The sequence below is a fragment of the Trachypithecus francoisi genome, unplaced genomic scaffold (genome assembly GCF_009764315.1).
Source record: "Trachypithecus francoisi isolate TF-2019V2 unplaced genomic scaffold, Tfra_2.0 Lachesis_group6, whole genome shotgun sequence".
NCBI classification, from domain to species: Eukaryota; Metazoa; Chordata; class Mammalia; order Primates; family Cercopithecidae; genus Trachypithecus; species Trachypithecus francoisi.
Window position 1 is genome coordinate 99,893,428 of NW_022681471.1, and position 19,663 is coordinate 99,913,090.

The 19,663-nt window shown below is 40.6% G+C and overlaps 1 protein-coding gene across 1 annotated transcript in view; it reads right to left on the reverse strand.

Moving 5' to 3' along the window:
* Nucleotides 1–11,491, reverse strand: part of OTC (ornithine carbamoyltransferase) — a 72,414-nt gene extending 60,923 nt beyond the window's left edge. The window contains 1 exon segment of the mRNA XM_033202089.1: nt 11,252–11,491. Coding sequence (XP_033057980.1) covers nt 11,252–11,328 — 77 coding nt within the window. The 5' untranslated portion in view covers nt 11,329–11,491.
* Nucleotides 11,492–19,663: the final 8,172 nt, after the last annotated feature.

Below are 19,663 nucleotides of genomic sequence, written 5' to 3' on the forward strand. Positions count from 1 at the left end.
GGGTTCACGCCATTCTCCTGCCTCAGCCTCCCCAGTAGCTGGGACTACAGGCATGTGCCACCATGCCCAGCTAATTTTTGTATTTTTAGTAGAGATGGGGTTTCACCATGTTGGCCAGGCTGGTCTCGAACTCCTGACCTCAGGTGATCCACCCACCTCAGCCTCCCAAGGTGCTGGGAATACAGCACGTGAGCCACCATGCCAGGCCAAGAACCAAATATTTTAAAAATAAGTTTGTAGATATACAAAGACATTTTGCTGGCTAAAGAAGTTTCTAGACAGCCTTTCATTTTCTTCCTTCTACTGAAACCCTAGTAAAATGCTTACACAACTGTGCCCAATATCTCCATGGTAGTCAGCAATTTGATAACTTTGGAAGTAAGGCATTTAGGCAGAAAATTTGTATTTACATACAAATTTTGGTTATGTGTTTTCTTCTGATAATATTAATTATTGATAATATTAAGCAACACTTGGAATATCAAGTACTGATAATGTTAAGGAGTAAACACTGACTAATATTCATGCATTTTTCATGGTCAACTGAAATCTTCTGGGGATTGTAAAACAGATTTGCGTATGTGGCCTGAAATGAAGGCACGGCAGCTTAACCTTTCTCAATTCATAGTTAGGGCAGATTTGAAAATACTTTTATTCTGGAATAAGATCCAAGCAACATAAAATTACAGAAAATAACCTTCTTGACACCATGTCTTACAATAACACATTAATATTGCTTGGCTTAAGACTTCCTCTAATATTATTTTAAAAGGGGAAGAATACTTTGCTGGAAAACTCACATCCATCAACCACAGGAAAAACCACTCATGAACTAACTTTGAGGCCTTCAGTTTTTTGCCTTGAGTTCAAGCTCAGACTCCTGATTATTTTGGAGCCCACAAAAGCTGAGTCTCCAAACTGCTGTACTTAAAGGATTCAATACCGTCCCCTATTCTCAGCCTCTGCGGGATTTTGTTGTATGCTCTCACTTCTGAATGCTCACAAGACTACAGGCTTTATTTAAGAGAATGTCGTAGATCTTAGAATTGTGTCGTTCTTGTTGAATCTCAGAGAAATAGAAGTGGAAATGAAAATTTTGCAAAGAACAAAACTTTTTCTCCCCAGTTTCCATAAAAGGAAACAGGAAAGAGGAGGACCAACAATACTTTACCTTTTACTACTCCAAAAGCTCCAACTTCCAGTTCTTATTATCCCCAATGGAAGACAGACTGGAGGAAGTAACAAGTTTCTGGGGCTTCCTCACCTTTTGTCCTACATACTTAGAAGTTTCTAAGTTGGAGGTGAAATTAAGCTTGCAGTTAGGGTTAGGGTTAATGTTCTGCTGTGGGTTTGCATTGTGAGATGCTGCTGTTTCTATTTCTCCACTGACAGAAGATTTGAATATAAAGGTAGAAAGAACACATAAACATCCTGCTTGAACCTTTCCTTTTTGTCAAGGCCTTTGATTTTCAAATGTATATAGAACAGAAACTTTATTTCAATATTTTTCCCTTGGACTACAAGTGATCGGAAAAATCTCTCTTTCTGACTCTAGACTTTCCATGGCAGCAGCTGATAATGTTGCCCTCACTCTTGCTGCCCTCAAATCACATCTCCAATAAATGTTAGCAGATAACCTTCCCCCACCCCAGAGTTTCCTTGTGCCCCTTTGTGTTTTGTTTGCTGGTTGGTTTTGCAGTAAGGACAGTTAACATGAGATCTAGTCTCCTAATAAATTTCGAACTGCACAACACCATATTGTTAACTATAGGCACTAAGTTGCACAGCAGATCTCTAGAATTTATTCATCTACAATAATAGAAAGTTTGTATCCATAGAAAAACTCCCCATTTCCCCCACTCCCAACTCTGACAACTGGTATTGTCTGATGTTTTAAATTAGAATCTATGAGTTTGGCTATTTTTGATTCTTATATAAGTAAAATCATATCGTATTTGTCCTTCCTGGCTTATTTCACTTAGCATAATGTCCTCCAAAGTTTTGTTTGTTTGTTTGTTTCTTAATAACACAGGCAGTTTTTAATTTGCATGGTAGTGTGTGGGACTGTGAATAGCCATTAAACCTGAAACCATGCAAAGTAACCTTAATATTTAGCGGGAAAACTGTAATTGTTCTGTGACTTTTAAAAAATTGTCAGAACATTAAAAACTTTTATTGTCAGCTATAAATGTGTAGGGAAGTGAAAAATAGTAAAACTGATGCATTTTTTAGTACAATGCAATTTAAAACATTAGAAGCATTGAGAATTATAGTGTTGTATTTCCTTGTAAAACTCTATCAAGAGTAATTTGAACAGTGCTTGCTTTCTCATCATAGAACTTATGGTATAGAGCAGGCATCTTTTCTATGTTTTGATAAACTGTCATAATTCTTTCTAAGTTTGGATAAACTTTTAACATTTTCCTTTGCACTTTGAATGCTGTGTAAGATCTCTGAGAGTTCCTTTAATGTGAAGTGTTTTGCTGGTGTTACTTCCCCTGGGACATCTTCATCCTTTTTGTCACAACCACTTTCTGCAGTTATGTCAATAACTTTATCTTCACTAAGTTCCTCTGGCTGTGTATCTACAGTCTCTCAAACAGCAGCAGGGTAACAATCACATAATCAGCTGTTTCTTCCATAACTCGATTTACATTCAATTCAAATTTAACTTCCACAGCTATCACTTTTTTTTTTTTTTTTTTTTAACAGAGTCTCACTCTGTCGCCCAGGCTGGAGCGCAGTGGTGCAATCTCAGCTCACCACAACCTCTGTCTCCTGGGTTCAAGCGATTCTCCTGCCTAAGCCTCCCAAGCAGCTGGATTACAGACGTCTGCCACCACGCCCAGCTAGTTTTTGTATTTTTTAGTAGAGACGGGGTTTTATCATGTTGACCAGGCTGGTCTTGAATTCCTGACCTCAGGTGATCCGCCCACCTCAGCTTCCCAAAGTCACTTTTTATTTCTCTGCTGCACTTTCATGTACTGCACTGTCATTATCCATTTTTGTAAAATGTCCATGGGTTTGTCACTGGGAGAAAAGGAGGCAGCACAGCTATACTCTTTGCTGTCTGTATGCAAACTGTATGACAGATGCACAGTGACCAATCACCAACAGACTTTAAAAGAAGTGATGTAATTGGTCACTGATCATGATGTGCTGTGTATGTGTTATTTACATGGTGATTTGTGGACTGAAGAGTTAGCAATGAAGTTTTTGCTTTATGAATTACTTATATTAATATGCCATGTTGACTGAAATTTGAACTGTGTTCGTAGTGGCCTAGTGTTATTAACTAAATTGTGGTAATTGAAATTTGTTCACGTTGGAATCTTGCAAAGGAAGGGCTGCCTGTACTCCAAAAGTTTTCCCATCACAGGACTCTGATATACCATTCCCTCTGTCCAGAACACTCTCTCCCCAGTTCTCAAAGCTGGATCCTTCTCATTCTCAGGCTGTAAGCTTAAATATCACCTCCTAAGAGATTCCTTTCCTGACTCTACTGTCTAAGTAGTCTTCACTTTACCTTCATTTTGTTTGTAATACTTATCACAATTTTAACAATACTTTTCACAATTTTAACAATAATAACATATGTGTTTATTTATTGCTTACTTTTACTCTTCTCACTGGATTACATATGATCTACAAATAGCAGAGACCTTTCCTGTTTTATTCACTAACATATACCCAGTGCTTAGTACAGTGCTTGGAATATAGTAAGCATTCAATAAATATTTCTTAAGGAAATGAATAAATGATAGTAGGTCTTCAGGGCAAAAGTAAATCTATTTGTATAAGAAAGAATTCAGGCCAGGCGTGGTGGCTCACACCTGTAATCCCACTTTGGGAGGCCGAGGCGGGCAGATCACTTGAGGTCAGGAGTTCTAGACCAGCCTGGCCAACATGGTGAAACCCCATCTCTACTAAAAATACAAAAATTAGCCAGATGTGGTGGCAGGTACCTGTAATCCCAGCTACTCCTTGGGAGGCTGGGGCAGGAACCTGGGAGGCAGAGGTTGCAGTGAGCTGAGATCGCGCCATTGCACTCTAGCCTGGGCAACAAGAGTGAAACTCCATCTCAAAAAAAAAAAAAAAAAAATAGAAAGAAAGAATTATTCCTAGCAGATTTCTGGGATGAATATTGAAAGATTTGTCATGATGGATTTTTCAACATCCTGACCAAGTTCTGATGATAAGAAAAGACATAGGCCAGGTGCAGAGGAGAGAAAACAGTGCACTTTGATTATTCACAATGTCAAAACTTAAAATGAACGCCTTTTAAAAACATCACTTCAGCCGGGCGTGGTGGCTCCTGCCTGTAATACCAGCACTTTGGGAGGCTGAGGCGGGTGGATCACCTGATGGCAGGAGTTTGAGACCAGCCTGACCAATATGATGAAACCCCGTCTCTACTAAAAGTATAAAAAATTAGCCGGGCGTGGTGGCAGGGGCCTGTAACCCCAGCTACTCGGGAGACTGAGGCAGGAGAATCGCTTGAACCCGGAAGGCGGAGGTTGCAGTGAGCCAAGATGGTGCCATTGCACTCCAGTCTGGGCAACAAGAAGGAAACTCCATCTCAGAAAAAAAAAGACAAAATTTATGTTGTGGGAAGAGCAAATATGGGGTATGGTCCAGGCTGAGCACAAGGTCTGAAAATCATGGAGGAGAATTAACTGTGGCCTAGTGTGTTGCTAAAGCTGAAATCCCCTAGAGCCCCACCACTCTGGTATACTATTTGCACTACTGGGAACAATGGTTGGACATATGTATGTGAAACAAGAGTGGACTAATCTTGGATCCTAAGCACGGCACTGTGAGTCAAGGGCCAAAACCTGGAAAACTGGCAAGAACACCTTACAGGGCCAGTGTTTGCTCATACCACCATGAAGGCTGAACTGGAAGTACAGTAACAGTGGACTGCACTGATACTTTGGTTCTTTCTTGCCACAAACTCCTTTTGGACAGACTAACTTGTCAGGGTTCTTAGGGACAAAAGCAGTAGAGAGGTAGATACTATATATCTGGTCATACCAGCATCTGAGGGCTTGAGTGATTAACTAGAATTTCTTTTAAAATTGCACCACAGCTGGCCAGGTGCGGTGGTGGCTCACACTTGTAATCCCAGCACTTTGGGAGGCTGAGGTGGGTGGATCACCTAAGGTCAGGAGTTTGAGACCAGCCTTATCAACATGGTGAAACCTCATCTCTACTAAAAATGCAAAAATTAGCTGGGCATGGTGGCAGACGCCTGTAATCCCAGCTACTCGGGAGGCTGAGGCAGGAGAATCACTTAAACTCGGGAGGCGAAGGTTGCGGTGAGCTGAGATCGCACCATTGCACTCCAACCTGGGCGACAGAGCAAGACTTCGTCTCAAAAAAAAGAAAAAAAAAAAAATTCCACCACAGCTAGTGAGGGGAGGTTATGCTGTTTATACCACTGAAAAATCATTAGAGTAGTCACCACTTTTCTCAATTCCATCCAGGAGGTGGGGCAGGAAATGTTAGCTTGGGAAAAAGAGCTGTTTTTCATAGATATCAAAAACTAACCAGGAAAATTTATCACTGGAAGGAAAGCAAATACAATGGTCCCAGTTTAAATTCCTATCCTGTTTACTCTCTCCTCATAGACCTTCCCTTGGCTCCAAAATGGAGTTGCCACACCTCTTTCCTAAGCTACATAAAAATTAGAAGAGTTCCACAATTGTACCACATTAAGACAGTTCTGACACAGGCCTCCTTTTTTTTTTTTTCTGGTCTGTATCAAGCATTTTCTTGCTTTGAGTGAAAAAGCCAAGCTTGAATTAGCCAGGTAAGACTGCTGGCATCAGTGGCTATTAAGTTCCCCTAGAGACCTCATTCTTCAATAGGAAGCAGCCTGCTCTGGTTCACAAGCACCAGAACCAGGGCCAAATGCATTATTCGAGTCTCCTGTAAAATGCTTGCTTTTCTTGTACCAAAGTATACAAGAAGTAAATCAGAGTAAACAAGAAATCTCCTTGGTACACCAGACATAAACCACATTATTATTCTTCAGCCTGCACATAAGAGGGAGGATACAATGTTGTGGCAAACAATGAGAAGCACGTACAAATATTCCATCAAAACTGTCACTGCAGTCTGGTCAGAGCCAGAACCCTTGAAAAAGGCAATACTAGTTCCTTATATTCATTTTATTCCTTGAAAAATAATTACAGAGATTTTTTAACCCCAAATCACTGAATGCTAAGAAGCTAAGCCAAGGTAATAAGAGATCCTTCTATTAACTTTACCCAAATATCTTCCTAGCTACAAAATGGAAGAGTATTCGCTACTGGCAGAATGAAGCCTTTCATTGCTAGCGTCTGCATTTTCCAGCTCTGGTAAACTAGGGGGTGGGAGATACTTGGACGTATTCCCTGGTATAATTGTATTTTATTGGAAGAGAAAGTGCTTGATTTGAGTAAAATGTGGTCAGTCAGAAACTGATTTTGCCAGAGTAGGAAAAAATTCAATGTTAAATGATACTCTGATCCCCATGGACAATTTGAGATAAAGACTTTAACTTCTGGAGATGTAAGAAGGGGCCAATGGGCCTTATGGCTGAGATTTTTATGTTTCTTTAACCTTGCATTAATGCAAGAGCTAAGGCATGTTTTCTTATGTATTTTTTTTTTCTTTACTGAGATATTCTGACTGTACCTAAAAAAGGATATTAGGCAAAAAGGTAGATTGGCCAACTTGATCAATTTGAAGGGATCAAAGTAATACAAGCAGTGAAATGAAAAGAGCAGTGCCTTTAAATATTTGAATTGTAGTCCTAGTTCAGCCCAGATTTAGGAATAAACAATGGCCTCGGGAAGGTTATTTGCCATCTTGAGCCTCAATTCTTCATCTGAAAATTTAAGAAAGTGAACGAAATCAGGGATTCTCTTTGTCTGTGTCTTCCCCCACACTCATGAAGTTTATAAACTGGAGCCACGTGAATTTTCAGTGGCCTAATTTTAATTATATCCCTTTCTTTCCTTCTCAGAAAGGCATATTAGAAGGCATGCAAGAGAAAGGAGCTATATTTTCACACACACAAAAAAAACCTTGCAGTGATCCCACTGATGTGAAAAAAAACTCACAAATTATTTCCAAATTTATTCTTATTAACAATAACAATAATAATGTATTAATAAAAGTTTACTTGAAACCCTCCTCACCGTTGCCACATACCCATATGTGATATAAATTATTGATAGAGACAGGAGGCAACCAAGGGCCCCCCACCCCGCAGCCCCCAGCGACACCCCACGTTCAAGCCTAAAACAACCTGTAGGCTGAAAAACAGAACTGCCTGTCCTGGATGAGACCGCCCTTTCCCCTCACTCCCCCGACTGATTCGTTCTGAATAATGCCCACCTTCACACTGGGAGGACAGGGTGGGGCCTTGGGGAAGTTTGCACTGCACCGTTTGGAGGTGGGAGGAGCCGGGCCTCTCCTGTTCCTGTGTGGTAACCTGGCATTCAGTCTGTGAGATGGGGGCCTATTAACAGGAACCCCTCTGGCTTTCCTGAGTTTTTTTCCTTTTCACCCAATAAATTCCGCCCCCCCTCACCCTTCACAGTGTCTGTGAGTCTAACCTTTCCTGGTCGTGTGGCAAGAACTCAGTTTTTTCTACAACATTATTATTGATCACTGAATGACTAGTCGTTTCTAAGATACCTTAGATCATTAATAGTCTAAAATTGTGAAACTTCTCCTTATCTGAAAATTGAAGAATTCAGATAAAGGCTAACTTTCTGCAGACCTACTATTAAAGGTCTGGAAACCTGAAACTGTCAAAAATCAGTGGCTTATTTTATCTAAGTTAAATTACTAAATTACTAAAAATAAACTAGGAAACAAATTCCACTGTTGGCCAAGAAAAACATCATGACCTCATTCAACTTTTGGTCCCATCTCTTATATGATTTTCTGAAGTGAAGTGATTTTTTTTTTTTTTTGAGACAGAGTCTTATTTTTCACCCAGGCTGGAGTGCATTGGCGCAATCTCGGCTCACTGCAACCTCTGCCTCCCAGGTTCAAGTGATTCTTCTGCTTCAACTTCCTGAGTAGCTGGGACTACAGGTGCATGCCACCAGGCCCAGCTTGTGTGTGTGTGTGTGTGTGTGTGTGTGTGTGTATTTTTATTAGAGACAGGGTTTCGCCATGCTGGCCAAACTGGTCTCGAACTCCTGACCTCAGGTGATCCACCCACCTCGGCCTCCCAAAGTGTGGGGATTGCAGGCGTAAGCCACTGCGCCCAGCTGAAGTGATGTTTTTAAAAGGCATTCATTTTAAGTTTTGACATTGTGAATAATCAAAGGGCACTGTTTTCTCTCCTCTATGCGAGAACATGAATGTCTTATAATCACATTGTCTGGATGTCCACGTGTGTATGGATGGGCATGTGTGAGAGACGGGGGAACATAATGAGTTATGTGAGCCCTTATAGAGGTCTGGAATGAAATACCTGAGAACTCATCACCTCTGGCTCCAATCCATAACCTCCACAGAATTGGGTGGCTTAGCTCAATATTCTCTGAAGAGATTTCTATTTGTGAGATGAAATTGAACTGCGCTTACAAATTAGTCTTTTCTGATAAAGAGATTTTTTTTTTTTAGTGGTTTCTTAAAAAGCTCTAAATGGTTTCCCTAATAGGCAACAAATCACAGGACACTCTCTATTATCCAAACACAGCAAGGCTTTAGAGCCTTGTTTACGACATGGAAAGCCTGTGAATTGGGTGTTTTCAGCAGTCTTGGTTTCTGATCCTATCGATTTTGTTAAAAAAAATTTAACTGACTAGAAGTGATTGATCCAGGGGCTGTGTGGATGGTTTCAGCCTCATTTAAGCTATTGTTTTATCATGTCCATGGCGATATGACTGCTCACTTCAAAACTGCGATTCCTATTTTGTGGCACTATCAAACTCTAACCACATATTTCCTATTCCTCTGGAGTAGTAAACTCACGTGATATGTTACATAATAAGGGCCCTCCACCTTTCCCGAGAGATGTGGGAGAAAAAAATAACTTGAATCCCTGTGAAAGGCTGAAAATCAAAGTAAAAATACAGAACAGGCAGAGTTGACAGGGCGTTTTTTTCTGTTGTTGAGGGCTTTGTCAAAGGTTGTAGGTCTTGTTGGAGATGAGAAACTCTGAATTTATCTAGCTGACAGGTAGTGCAACTAACCAATACAGTAGGAAAGAAAAATACCTATGCCACGTGAGAATGCATGTGGAAACCATGTCAACATTATCACATTTTTCAATAGAGATTCACACTATTGAGTTTCTAACAACATGGGTGACTCGAGGCTTTCACACTTTCAAATAGAAAGTTTGGATTTGGGCTGATTTAGCCATACTTTTGTGCCAGCCCCCATTCACTGTGAGAAATAGCTCGCCAGGATTTTCGGAAACGTAGTCTGGCTACTGGATATAGACAGTAGTGTATTAGTAAATACAAAAAAAAAAAAAAAGTCCAATTATTTTGAAGAGGTTTTACTTGCAAAATTTAATCCGTAATAATTATTTTAAAAATCAATTATCACTATAATTATCAAAGAACAGTATAAGTTTAAGTTCCAGGCTTTGGTTATTCATTCAGTTGGGTGTTTTCAACTCAGTGATGATTCCTTGTTAAAAACTATAGTTAAAATTTCATCATCTTTTTTATCTGATGTAACTCAGTGTAATGGAATACTAAAATAAATAATGAACATTGGTCTGTCACTTTTTAGGTTTCATGTACATTATCTCACTGATTATCACTAGACTGTGAACTCATGTAGCTGGAGTGAAGTATGTTTTTACGTAATTTACCACTGTATCTCCAACTCCTTGATAGGGCATGGCACAAAGTAGATGTTCAATTAATATTTGTTGAATGAATGATTGAACTACCCTGTAATGTAGGCAGAACAGGTATTATCCTTTTTTCCATTTTATCGGTGAAACAACATTGCAGAAAAGTTTAGTGACTTGTTCAAGGCCATATAGCCAGCAAGGGTGGTGCTAGGCCTTGAACCTGGTTCTTTAGACTTTTCCCCAGGTTGTTATCTGATCTAACTCTGGCACTAATTGGTAAACTCCATAATCATTCTGGGCTTTTTTTTTTTTTTTTACCTTATACTTAAAACAAGAGAAGTGAAACAATTTCAATTGAATATTTGAGCTGTCTAAGAAATACAAATCACAATTCCTCCCAAAATAAAATAAGAGAGGGCATTATTTCATGGTTCTGAGGTCTCAAGTAGGTCTAATATTATGGACTTAATTTACAATATTATTTACAGTATCATTCTGACTTCTGAGAGCCTTATATTCACTAAAGAAGTAGTGCTAATGGTGGAGTCCAGAGAACCTAGAACTGTCAGCTGGTCCAGAGAAGGGATGCCCAGGGCCACTATCACAGGTCCACTTCCAATAATAAAAGAAAACTTCAGACCAAAAGCTTCTTCCTTAAGGAAGTCAGGGAGGTTGCTTTAGGTTATAAAGAGGCTCTGAAGAAATTCTATTTCGTTATTAACGTGAAACTGTTCTAGAAGCTTTCTGGTAGTGATGTCTCCACCTGATGGCCTTGTTACCCAGCTAACTCATGTCCCCTGTTCCCTTCCCCTTTCCCTTCCCCACCGACACACCATGCCATCTTCAACCACATGAGCAATGGTTGTAAGCAGGATGTAAACTTTTATAATGAATTCATTGGAGACAGTCTGCTTTACACACGCCAGCAAGAATTTCAGGGATGGTTTTCAAACTTGTACTTTATTTAAAAATGTCATTATCCCCATCACATATAAAACTTCTCTGCAGCAGCTTTGTCAGTATTTATTAGTTGCTACTTGGAGTCTGTTTTTTCAAAGGAATGGATTAGTCTCAACACCTTAGAGTGATATATTGTTTTCTAGCAAGCCCAAATACAAGCTGAAGGCCCTGTGTAAATTACTTCCCCTAATTTCCTTCAGCCACTTGCTTGTTTAGAATGTACACAAAGGAAAGATGTCAAGAACGTTTAGTCTGTTATACCTGCCATGGGTGGCTTCCCCTACAGCACGCAGTGAAATCTGATTACAGAAGGAGAAATGAAAGTTCCGCTGGAATTAGAGGCAGCTGTCTCAGATAAGAGTAAAGCAGAGTGTGGCACTACACTCTGCAGAAAAAGGCCTTACTGCAGAATATAATTTTATGCATCACCATGATTCCTAAATCAAACCCAAATCTCTGACCATCACTTACCGAAAATTTCGAACCACGAAGTTGTGACCATTTCTAAAAGCTGCATTGTTCAACAGGATCCTCAGATTAAACAGCATCTTCTTTTAATAGTGAAAAGGATGATTCTATGCTCTTGAAAACTCCACAGCAAGTTAGCCAGTGAGGGCCACCTAAAAACTAAGAAATGTGTTCAGTTGCAGTGAGGGAGCAAAGGTAATATCAGCCTTCACCTTCCTTATCAGAGTCCCCTGGTTAGAAATACTACAGGGCAGGGTGCAGGAGCATTTGAACTTTATGCCAAACTCCACCACTGTGTGTGTGTGTGTTTTTTTTTTTTTTTTGGAAGAAATCCTGACTCTTTCATTGCCTGGCCTCCTCATTTTTCATAATATATTTATACTGTCACATGCATGTACAAAATCAATTGACAAGTACTCATTGAACATATAATATATGCAAGGCACTACAGTATTGGCTTCTGTGAAGATGCATAGAAGTAACTCACTCAGAAAATGCAAACTGGCACTGCAAAAACACAGATGTAGATGTGACAGCCCTGAGTAGTACTCTTTCCATTTATTTCACTTTTCTATCTCTAATTGCCAGTCTTTCCACAAAAACAAATACAAGTGCCCTGGAAGCTATTTTGGGGGTACAAGAAGATAGAGAAGGTATAGTAAAAAATATCTCAGTCCTGGAGCTCCCTTGGTGCCTTGCACATAAGTCTTCAATAAAGAAATAATTGCTGGCCAGGCGTGGTGGCTCATGCCTATAATCCCAACACTTTGGGAGGCTGAGGCGGGCGGATCCCTTGAGCCCAGGAGTTTGAGACCAGCCTGGCCAACATAGTGAATCCCCGTCTCCACTAAAAATACAAAAATTAGCTAGGCGTGGTGGTGCACACCTGTAATCCCAGCTATTTGGGAGGCTGAGGCATGAAAGTTGCTTGAACCCGGAAGACAGAGGTTGCAGTGAGCCCAGATTGCACCATTGTACTCCAGCCTGGGTGACAGAGTGAGACTCTGTCTCAAAAAAAGACAGAAAGAAAAAGAAAAGAAATAGTTGCCTATTGATTCTAACAGGAGCCCACAGTCAGTACAAGTGGTAAGTGGGGATACCATATACTCCTCCCCTAGCAGCCTATTCAGATCACTAGGGGGCCATCTGCAACTTCACATTTATTCATTCATTTATCCTCAGTTATAAATCAGATGATTCAAAGTCAATTCTGTATCAGATACCGGGCTACACTGAAGTTTCAGAGAGGAAAGATGACATCACCTTTGCAGAGTTCACAGTTCAGTAAAGGTGGTCTGATTTATAAACAAATATCCATAATACAAGCCTGTAGGAGAGGTCCAGACAACATTGTCCAGCTTCATCGAAGCGGGAACCCTCTAAGGTAGGAAGGGTAGGAGGAAGGAGAGGAGGGGTAGGGGTAGGGCTGCCTCTTCTGGTCAATTTATATGACTTTAGCAAACCCAAGTAAATATTTGCCAGAAGTTTGTGGGATACCAAAAAGTGTTATTTAAAAACCAACTATGGCCACCTCAGGAGCCGAGATGTTTGTGATGTCATAATTAATACTAGTAGACAAATAAATATTGACACCATTTCCTTCTACTTACAGAGAATGATGTGAGATGAAGTGAGGGGAAAGACTGACATTTCCAAACCTCTACCAAATCTTCCGTTCTGGAAAGGATATTCCAGGCAGAAGCAACTGCTTGCAAAGGCACAGAGGTGAGAAGGGAGAGAGTGACTTTGAAAACATAATAAAGCATCTCTGAAGAGGCAAACAAGGCCAGTTATTGAATAGATTTCAGAGAGCAAAAGTGCTCCACATAGTAGAGGAGTGAAATAGAATGTTTGCATGGAGCCTGAGGGAGATGAGGCCAAACCACAGGCTAATATAAAGCCCATAGCTTGACCCCGTATCTTCACTGAACTGTGCTAGTCATACATACAACTCCTATTGGTAATGCTTGGGGAGAAATCAAGAAGTGTCTGCAGTTCCATGCTAGAGAGTAAAGGCAGCATTTTGAGATGCCAAAGCAATTCACAGACCCTCCTAGTGCTACGGATGCAGGAGCTCAAAGCCTGAGGGAACTAAGAAAAAGTTAAGACACCAATAACTCCCAGAGAAATTGGAAAAGGGGAGCTGCACCACAAGTGGGATGAAGTTAAAAGCGATTTCACTGAATCTCAAAAGGCAGGATATCTCAATGGACTTGCTGAGGGGTAGATTTCAACTACCCATCTTCTGCTGATTGTGTCATATGTGGAGTCTGTGTTACTTTACAGGTTTTAATGTTCATCCTCCGAATTCATCCAGGGGCTCTTGTTGACCCCATGATTCCTCTAATTCAATTTTAACTTTCTTGTTTGGCTACCTATCTAGTTCTCTTTGTTCACCTAGACTTTCATTCATCCAGTTTTCTCTGCCACCATCAACAATTGTGCAGCCATCATAAGCCAATCCTCTGTGCTGTGTGGGTTCTGAGAGACAGAGTGATAAAACAGGAATGATGAGTTCCTTCCAATATTCACCATTTGGAATGACTCCAGAATACAATTTCTGTCTCTGCTCTCTGACCCCAAACATCTTAACCAGGGGGAGGGGCTTTTTACCTGCTCCTTTGCTTCAAGCCACAGGAGACCTCCAGCTTGACTTGACCGTCATCCAACTTGTATCATCAGGGGGTGGGGATTAGATGGGATTCCTGAAAAAGGTGGCATTGATTTTTGATGAATTGCAAGAATCAGGAAATAGTCAAAACTGGAGGGAGCTACAAAAGATATTGTAGCAAAAAAAGGAACCTGTGAGTAGACCCAAAGGAAGGAACAAAGACAGTGTGTAGGGTAACAACAAATGATACATAACTGGAAAAATACATTCCATCATTGGCCATTGAAATGAAGCCCCACCACCACCAAGCATGCTATGAAAACAAAAAACCATGAGTGTCTGTATCTTGTTTATATCCCCTTGGCATTCGGTCTTCCCCTACACACCTGCTGCTTCTTAATGCAAATACCCACTGCTGTTTTCTTGAGGATAAACTTCTCATATTCCTCACTCTTCGTGTGGGTGGCTTAGTCCATTTTGTGTTGCTGTAACAAATACCACAGACTGGGTAATTTATAAAGAAAAGTTGATTTGGCTTACAGTTCTGGAGCTGGGAAGTCCAACAGAATGGTTCTGGCATCTGCAGAGGGCCTTTGTGCATTGCCGTCCCGTGGCAGAAGGTAGAAGGGCAAGAGAGGGTGAGAGTGACAGACAGAGAGGATTGAACTTGCTTTTGTAACAACCTATTCTCTCAATAACAAACCCACTCCTGTGATAACCACATTAATCTATTCATGAGGACAGAGCCTTCATGTTCTAAACATCTCTTAACAGTCCCACCTCTTACTACCATCACAATGCCACGTAAATTTCAACATAAGCTTTTCAGGTGACATTCAAACCATAGGAGTGGCAACTATGAAGCATATTCTACATGCTCCCCAAAAGGTCCCCAGTGGAATTGAACCTCAATTGCCCACAGTAATAACCTGCTCATCAATCTACCCTGTATTAGCCACCTTCCCTTCCCTGTCTCATTTCCCTCACTACCCTACTAGTGCTTACTGGGACTATCTCCCAAATCAACTACTTGAACCCAAATCCCTTTCTTGGTGTCTGCTTCTATGGAAACTCAACTTTTGCCCAGATCTATCTTCTCAACAGTTTTGCAACACAGCTTCTTGTTCTTTTCCCCTTGGCCTTCCTATCTTTGAGTTGGTACCTAGGCTTTCTGTGTCAACAAGTTGGTCCCCAATACCATATTGCACCCTCACTCTCAAGTTTAGTCCCAGTTAGCCTGTAAATAGTGGTATGCTGGTAAATGTTTAACAACTAGCTCTTCAAACAAACAAAAAAATAAGCTCTGAATTGTAGCAGTCTGACTTGTAAGGTGTAAATATTCCCACCACAGGCAATTTCAAGCTACTAATGTGACATCACTGAACACAGAGTTGAAGAGAGAGGTATAAAAATAGTTCTTGTAAGCTACTGTGAGCTGGCTCCTGTATACCACTGTCTAGTACTCCCATCCAGAAAGGAGGATTGTCTCAAGGTTTGGAACGAAATATTGAAGCCAGATTGCTGAGGGCCTTGAAAGCCAGATTATAGAGTTGAGAATTTAATCTGTAGTCAAAGGAAGATTATTAAAGTTTTGGAGCTGGGGCAGACAAGAAGACATATGTCATTATTTGCATTGGGTTTTGAAACCATTAACCTGGGGCCATTGTGTGAGAAGTACAGTATGAAGAAAATAGAAGCAAAGAGACAAAGAGGTTATTGTGTGACAAATATAAGGCCTGGACACATATTAGAGCTGTGGAAATAGAAAACAGGAGATGGATGCAAGAGAGATTTAGAAATTAGAATTTGCCCATCAGGAAAATTGATTGGATGTTGAGAGAAGGGAGTTGAAGAAGCTAATCAGATGCTAGGATTTCACATTTATCCTATTACTGAGAATAAAATTCCAAATAGCCAAATGTTGCTATTGGGGATATAAAGAATGTTAGTTCTCTGACATTTTGAGCTTTTAAGTATCTGTATAAACTTGAAATATTTCTTTGAAATTGCCAGTGTGCTTCCCTAGTGAAATCCAAGCACTGAAGAGGGAATCAATGTGATATAAAGGAAAGAATGATGGGAATGATGTTTGAAGATCAAATGTGACCTCTGGCTCAGTCACTCGCTCATGGTGAATTTGGCTAAGTCATTCAGTACCCTCAGAGTCCTCACCTGTCCTACTAAATAAAATGAGTTATTATAGCACTGTGGGAATTTTAACATGCTAATCAAACATGAGGTATAGTGTCTAAGAGCCAGGGCGTAGATAGTTATTATCAAAAAAATACTACAAATGTGAGATCCATACAAAAAAGACAGATGGCGATTATTGCAGTGCGAAGTTTTGATTTGTTTCAGAGTGTTACTAGTTACATAAATAATTTTTATAGCTGGTTGCCTAGAATCTTTAAGATCCTGAGAAGCCACAGCATTTGCATGCAGTACACACTAGTTAAGTCTTCGAGTTCTGTGGGATTGTTGCTGGTGAGCTATTTTCCACTGGATATGGACAAAGAAGCTTGTATCCTTGTCTGAGACCAGTAGCCACCCTATGACAATGAGGGGAGGTAGCCTTAGAAGGAAGCTGTGGTTGACTGAGTGGAAGAAGGAGGGAGTCTTAGTCATTTAGGACATCACTGAGTTGCAAAATTAACCAGCCTCATGAGCCTCCCTACCACTTGCCACTTCATTATGTGAAATAGCAAATGTCCTTATAGAAGGACAATCCCTCTGAATTGGGGTTTTTGTTACTTGCAATCAAATCCATGCTAACTAATACACAATTTGGCTTAGGTATTTGAAGTTTTGTTTCTCATGTAACAACAGAAAAAAATAATGTTTTAGAAGTGGATTCTAGTTCAGAACCTATTTATTGGTTGAATAACCTTGGGGAAGTCAGTTTCCTTATCTGGAAATGGAAACCAATACTCTCTTACAATTTTTCTTTTGTTAAATGAATGTACTTGATATGTTTTGTTATTTAAAAAATGCTTACATTAGTATATAATAAACTTAATGTTTTTTAGCCTACAGTGCTATGAGTTGTAATACATGTGTAGATTTGTATAACCACCACCACAATCAGAATACAGAATGGTTGTATCACTCCAGAAAACTCCCTTTTAAATTCCTTTGTAATCACATCCTCTTCTTTTCCCATCCCTGGTATACTCCTCCTGTCTCCCTTATAGTTTTGCCTTTTCCAGAATGTGACGTAATCGGAACCGTAAACTATGTAGTATTTTTGGACTTGCTCCTTAGCATAATGTCTTTGAGATTTACCCATGTTGTTGTATCACTAATAAGTTCCATTTTATTGTTGAGTAGTATTCCATTGTATCAATACATCACAGTTTATTTATCCATTCCCTCATTAAAGGACAATTGAGTTGTTTCCTGCTTGAGGAGTTTGTAAATAGAACAACTACAAACATTTGCGTATAGGTTTTTGTGTGAATGTTCTATTTATTTAGGGTAACTAGGAGTAGAATAGCTGTATATCTGGTAGTCATATGTTATGTTTAACTGTTGAAGAAACTGTCACGTGGTTTTGCAGAGTTAGTATAGCATTTTGCAATCTCAGCAGTAATGCATGAGAGGTCCGTTTGTTCCACAACCTTTCCAGCACTTGGTATTGCAAATATTTTTCACTGTCACCCTAACAGTTATGTAGTACAAATTGTGGTTTTAATTCTCATTTCCCTAAAGGCGAATGATGTTGAGCATCTTTTCATGTCCTATTTGTCATCCATTTATCTTTCTTGGTAAAATAGCTGTTAAATATTTTGCCTACCTTTTTTTTCTTTTATAGATAGAGTCTTACTATGTCACCCATGCTAGAATGCAATTGAAACCACCTTTGAAAATTATGACTGAGATAGTGAAAGAGATCTAACTTAACCGAGTCCATCTTGCTTCTGACCTCCAAGCTGTCCTTGTTTATTCCTGGGCAGAGGCTGAACTAACTTTGAGAGGAGCTTAGTTCATAGTTTATAGTTTAAACAAAGACGATAACGGTCCTTTCCCAAAGCAGACCTCCTTCCTGCCTGGGGACTAGATTGCCTTTGTAGTAGAAATTATGGTTTAGGGTCAGTCATGGTGGCTCATGCCTGTAATCCCAGCACTTTGGGAGGCCAAGGTGGGCAGATCGCTTAAGGTCAGGAGTTCGAGACCAGCCTGGCCAACATGGTGAAACACTGTCTCTATTAAAAATACAAAAATTACCATCCTGGCTCACACGGTGAAACCCCGTCTCTACTAAAAATACAAAAAACTAGCCGGGCGAGGTGGCAGCGCCTGTAGTCCCAGCTACTCGGGAGGCTGAGGCAGGAGAATGGCGTAAACCCGGGAGGTGGAGCTTGCAGTGAGCTGAGATCCGGCCACTGCACTCCAGCCTGGGCAACAGAGCGAGACTCCATCTAAAAAAAAAAAAAAAAAAAAAAAAAAAAACAAAAATTAGCCAGATGTTGTGGCACACACCTGTAATCCCAGCTACTCGGGAGGCTGAGGCAGGAGAATCACTGGAACCCAGGAGGTGGAGGTTGCAGTGAGCTGAGTTTGCACCACTGCACTCCAGCCTGAGTGACAGAAAAAGACTGCGCCTCCAAAAAAAAAAAAAAATTATGGTTTAGGAGTCATGCAGCTGGAGGCTACAAGATTCTGACCCTCCCTAAACTGCTCCTAAAATCAGTGCTTGGGGTATCAGTGCTGCACTTGATGGATCAGCTGGCACCACCAGGTCAATAAACTGGCTCATCTGATCTGATGGCTCTCGTTAGTCCTACAAAGGAAGTCTAGTCCCCAGGCAGGAAGGAGGTCGCTTTGGGAAAGGGGTGTTACCGTATTTGTTTAAATCAAAAACTATAAAGTGGCCGGGCGCGGTGGCTCAAGCCTGTAATCCCAGCACTTTGGGAGGCCGAGACGGGCGGATCACGAGGTCAGGAGATCGAGACCATCCTGGCTAACACGGTGAAACCCCGTCTCTACTAAAAAATACAAAAAACTAGCCCAGCGACTTGGCAGGCGCCTATAGCCCCAGCTACTCGGGAGGCTGAGGCAGGAGAATGGCGGGAACCCGGGAAGCGGAGCTTGCAGTGAGCTGAGATCCGGCCACTGCACTCCAGTCCGGGCGACAGAGCGAGACTCTGCCTCAAAAAAAAAAAAAAAAAAAAAAACAAAACTATAAAGTAAGTTTCTCCCAAAATTAGTTCAGCCTATGCTCAGGAATGAACAAGGACAGTTTGAAGGTTAGAAGCCAGATGGATCAGTCAAGTTAGATCTCTTTCACTGTCTGTCATAATTTTGCAAAGATGGTTTCACAATGGTGTGATCATAGATCACTGTAACCTTGACCTCCTGGGCTCAAGCGATCCTCCAGCCTCAGCCTCCCAAATAGCTAGGAGTATAGGTGTGTGCCACCACACCAAACTAAATTTTTTGGTGGGTATAGAGTCTCACTATGTTGCCCAGGCTTGTCTCACATTCCTGGTCTTGAACAATCCTCCAGCCTTAGACTCCCAAAACACTGGGATTACAAGTGTGAGCCACTGAGACTGCCTGACCCCCATTCTTCTTCTCCTTCTTCTTCTTTTTTTTTTTTTTACTTGAATTGTTTGTTTTCTTAATGTTTAGTTTTGAATGTTCTACATATATATTCCGGATACAACACTTTTATTGGATATGTAACTTGCACATCATTTTCCCAGTCTGTTGCTTGTCTTCTCAGCCTCCTGACTATGTTTTTCACAAAGCAAAATTTTCAAATTTTGATGAAGTTCAATTTGCTATTTGTTTCCTTTCTCCGG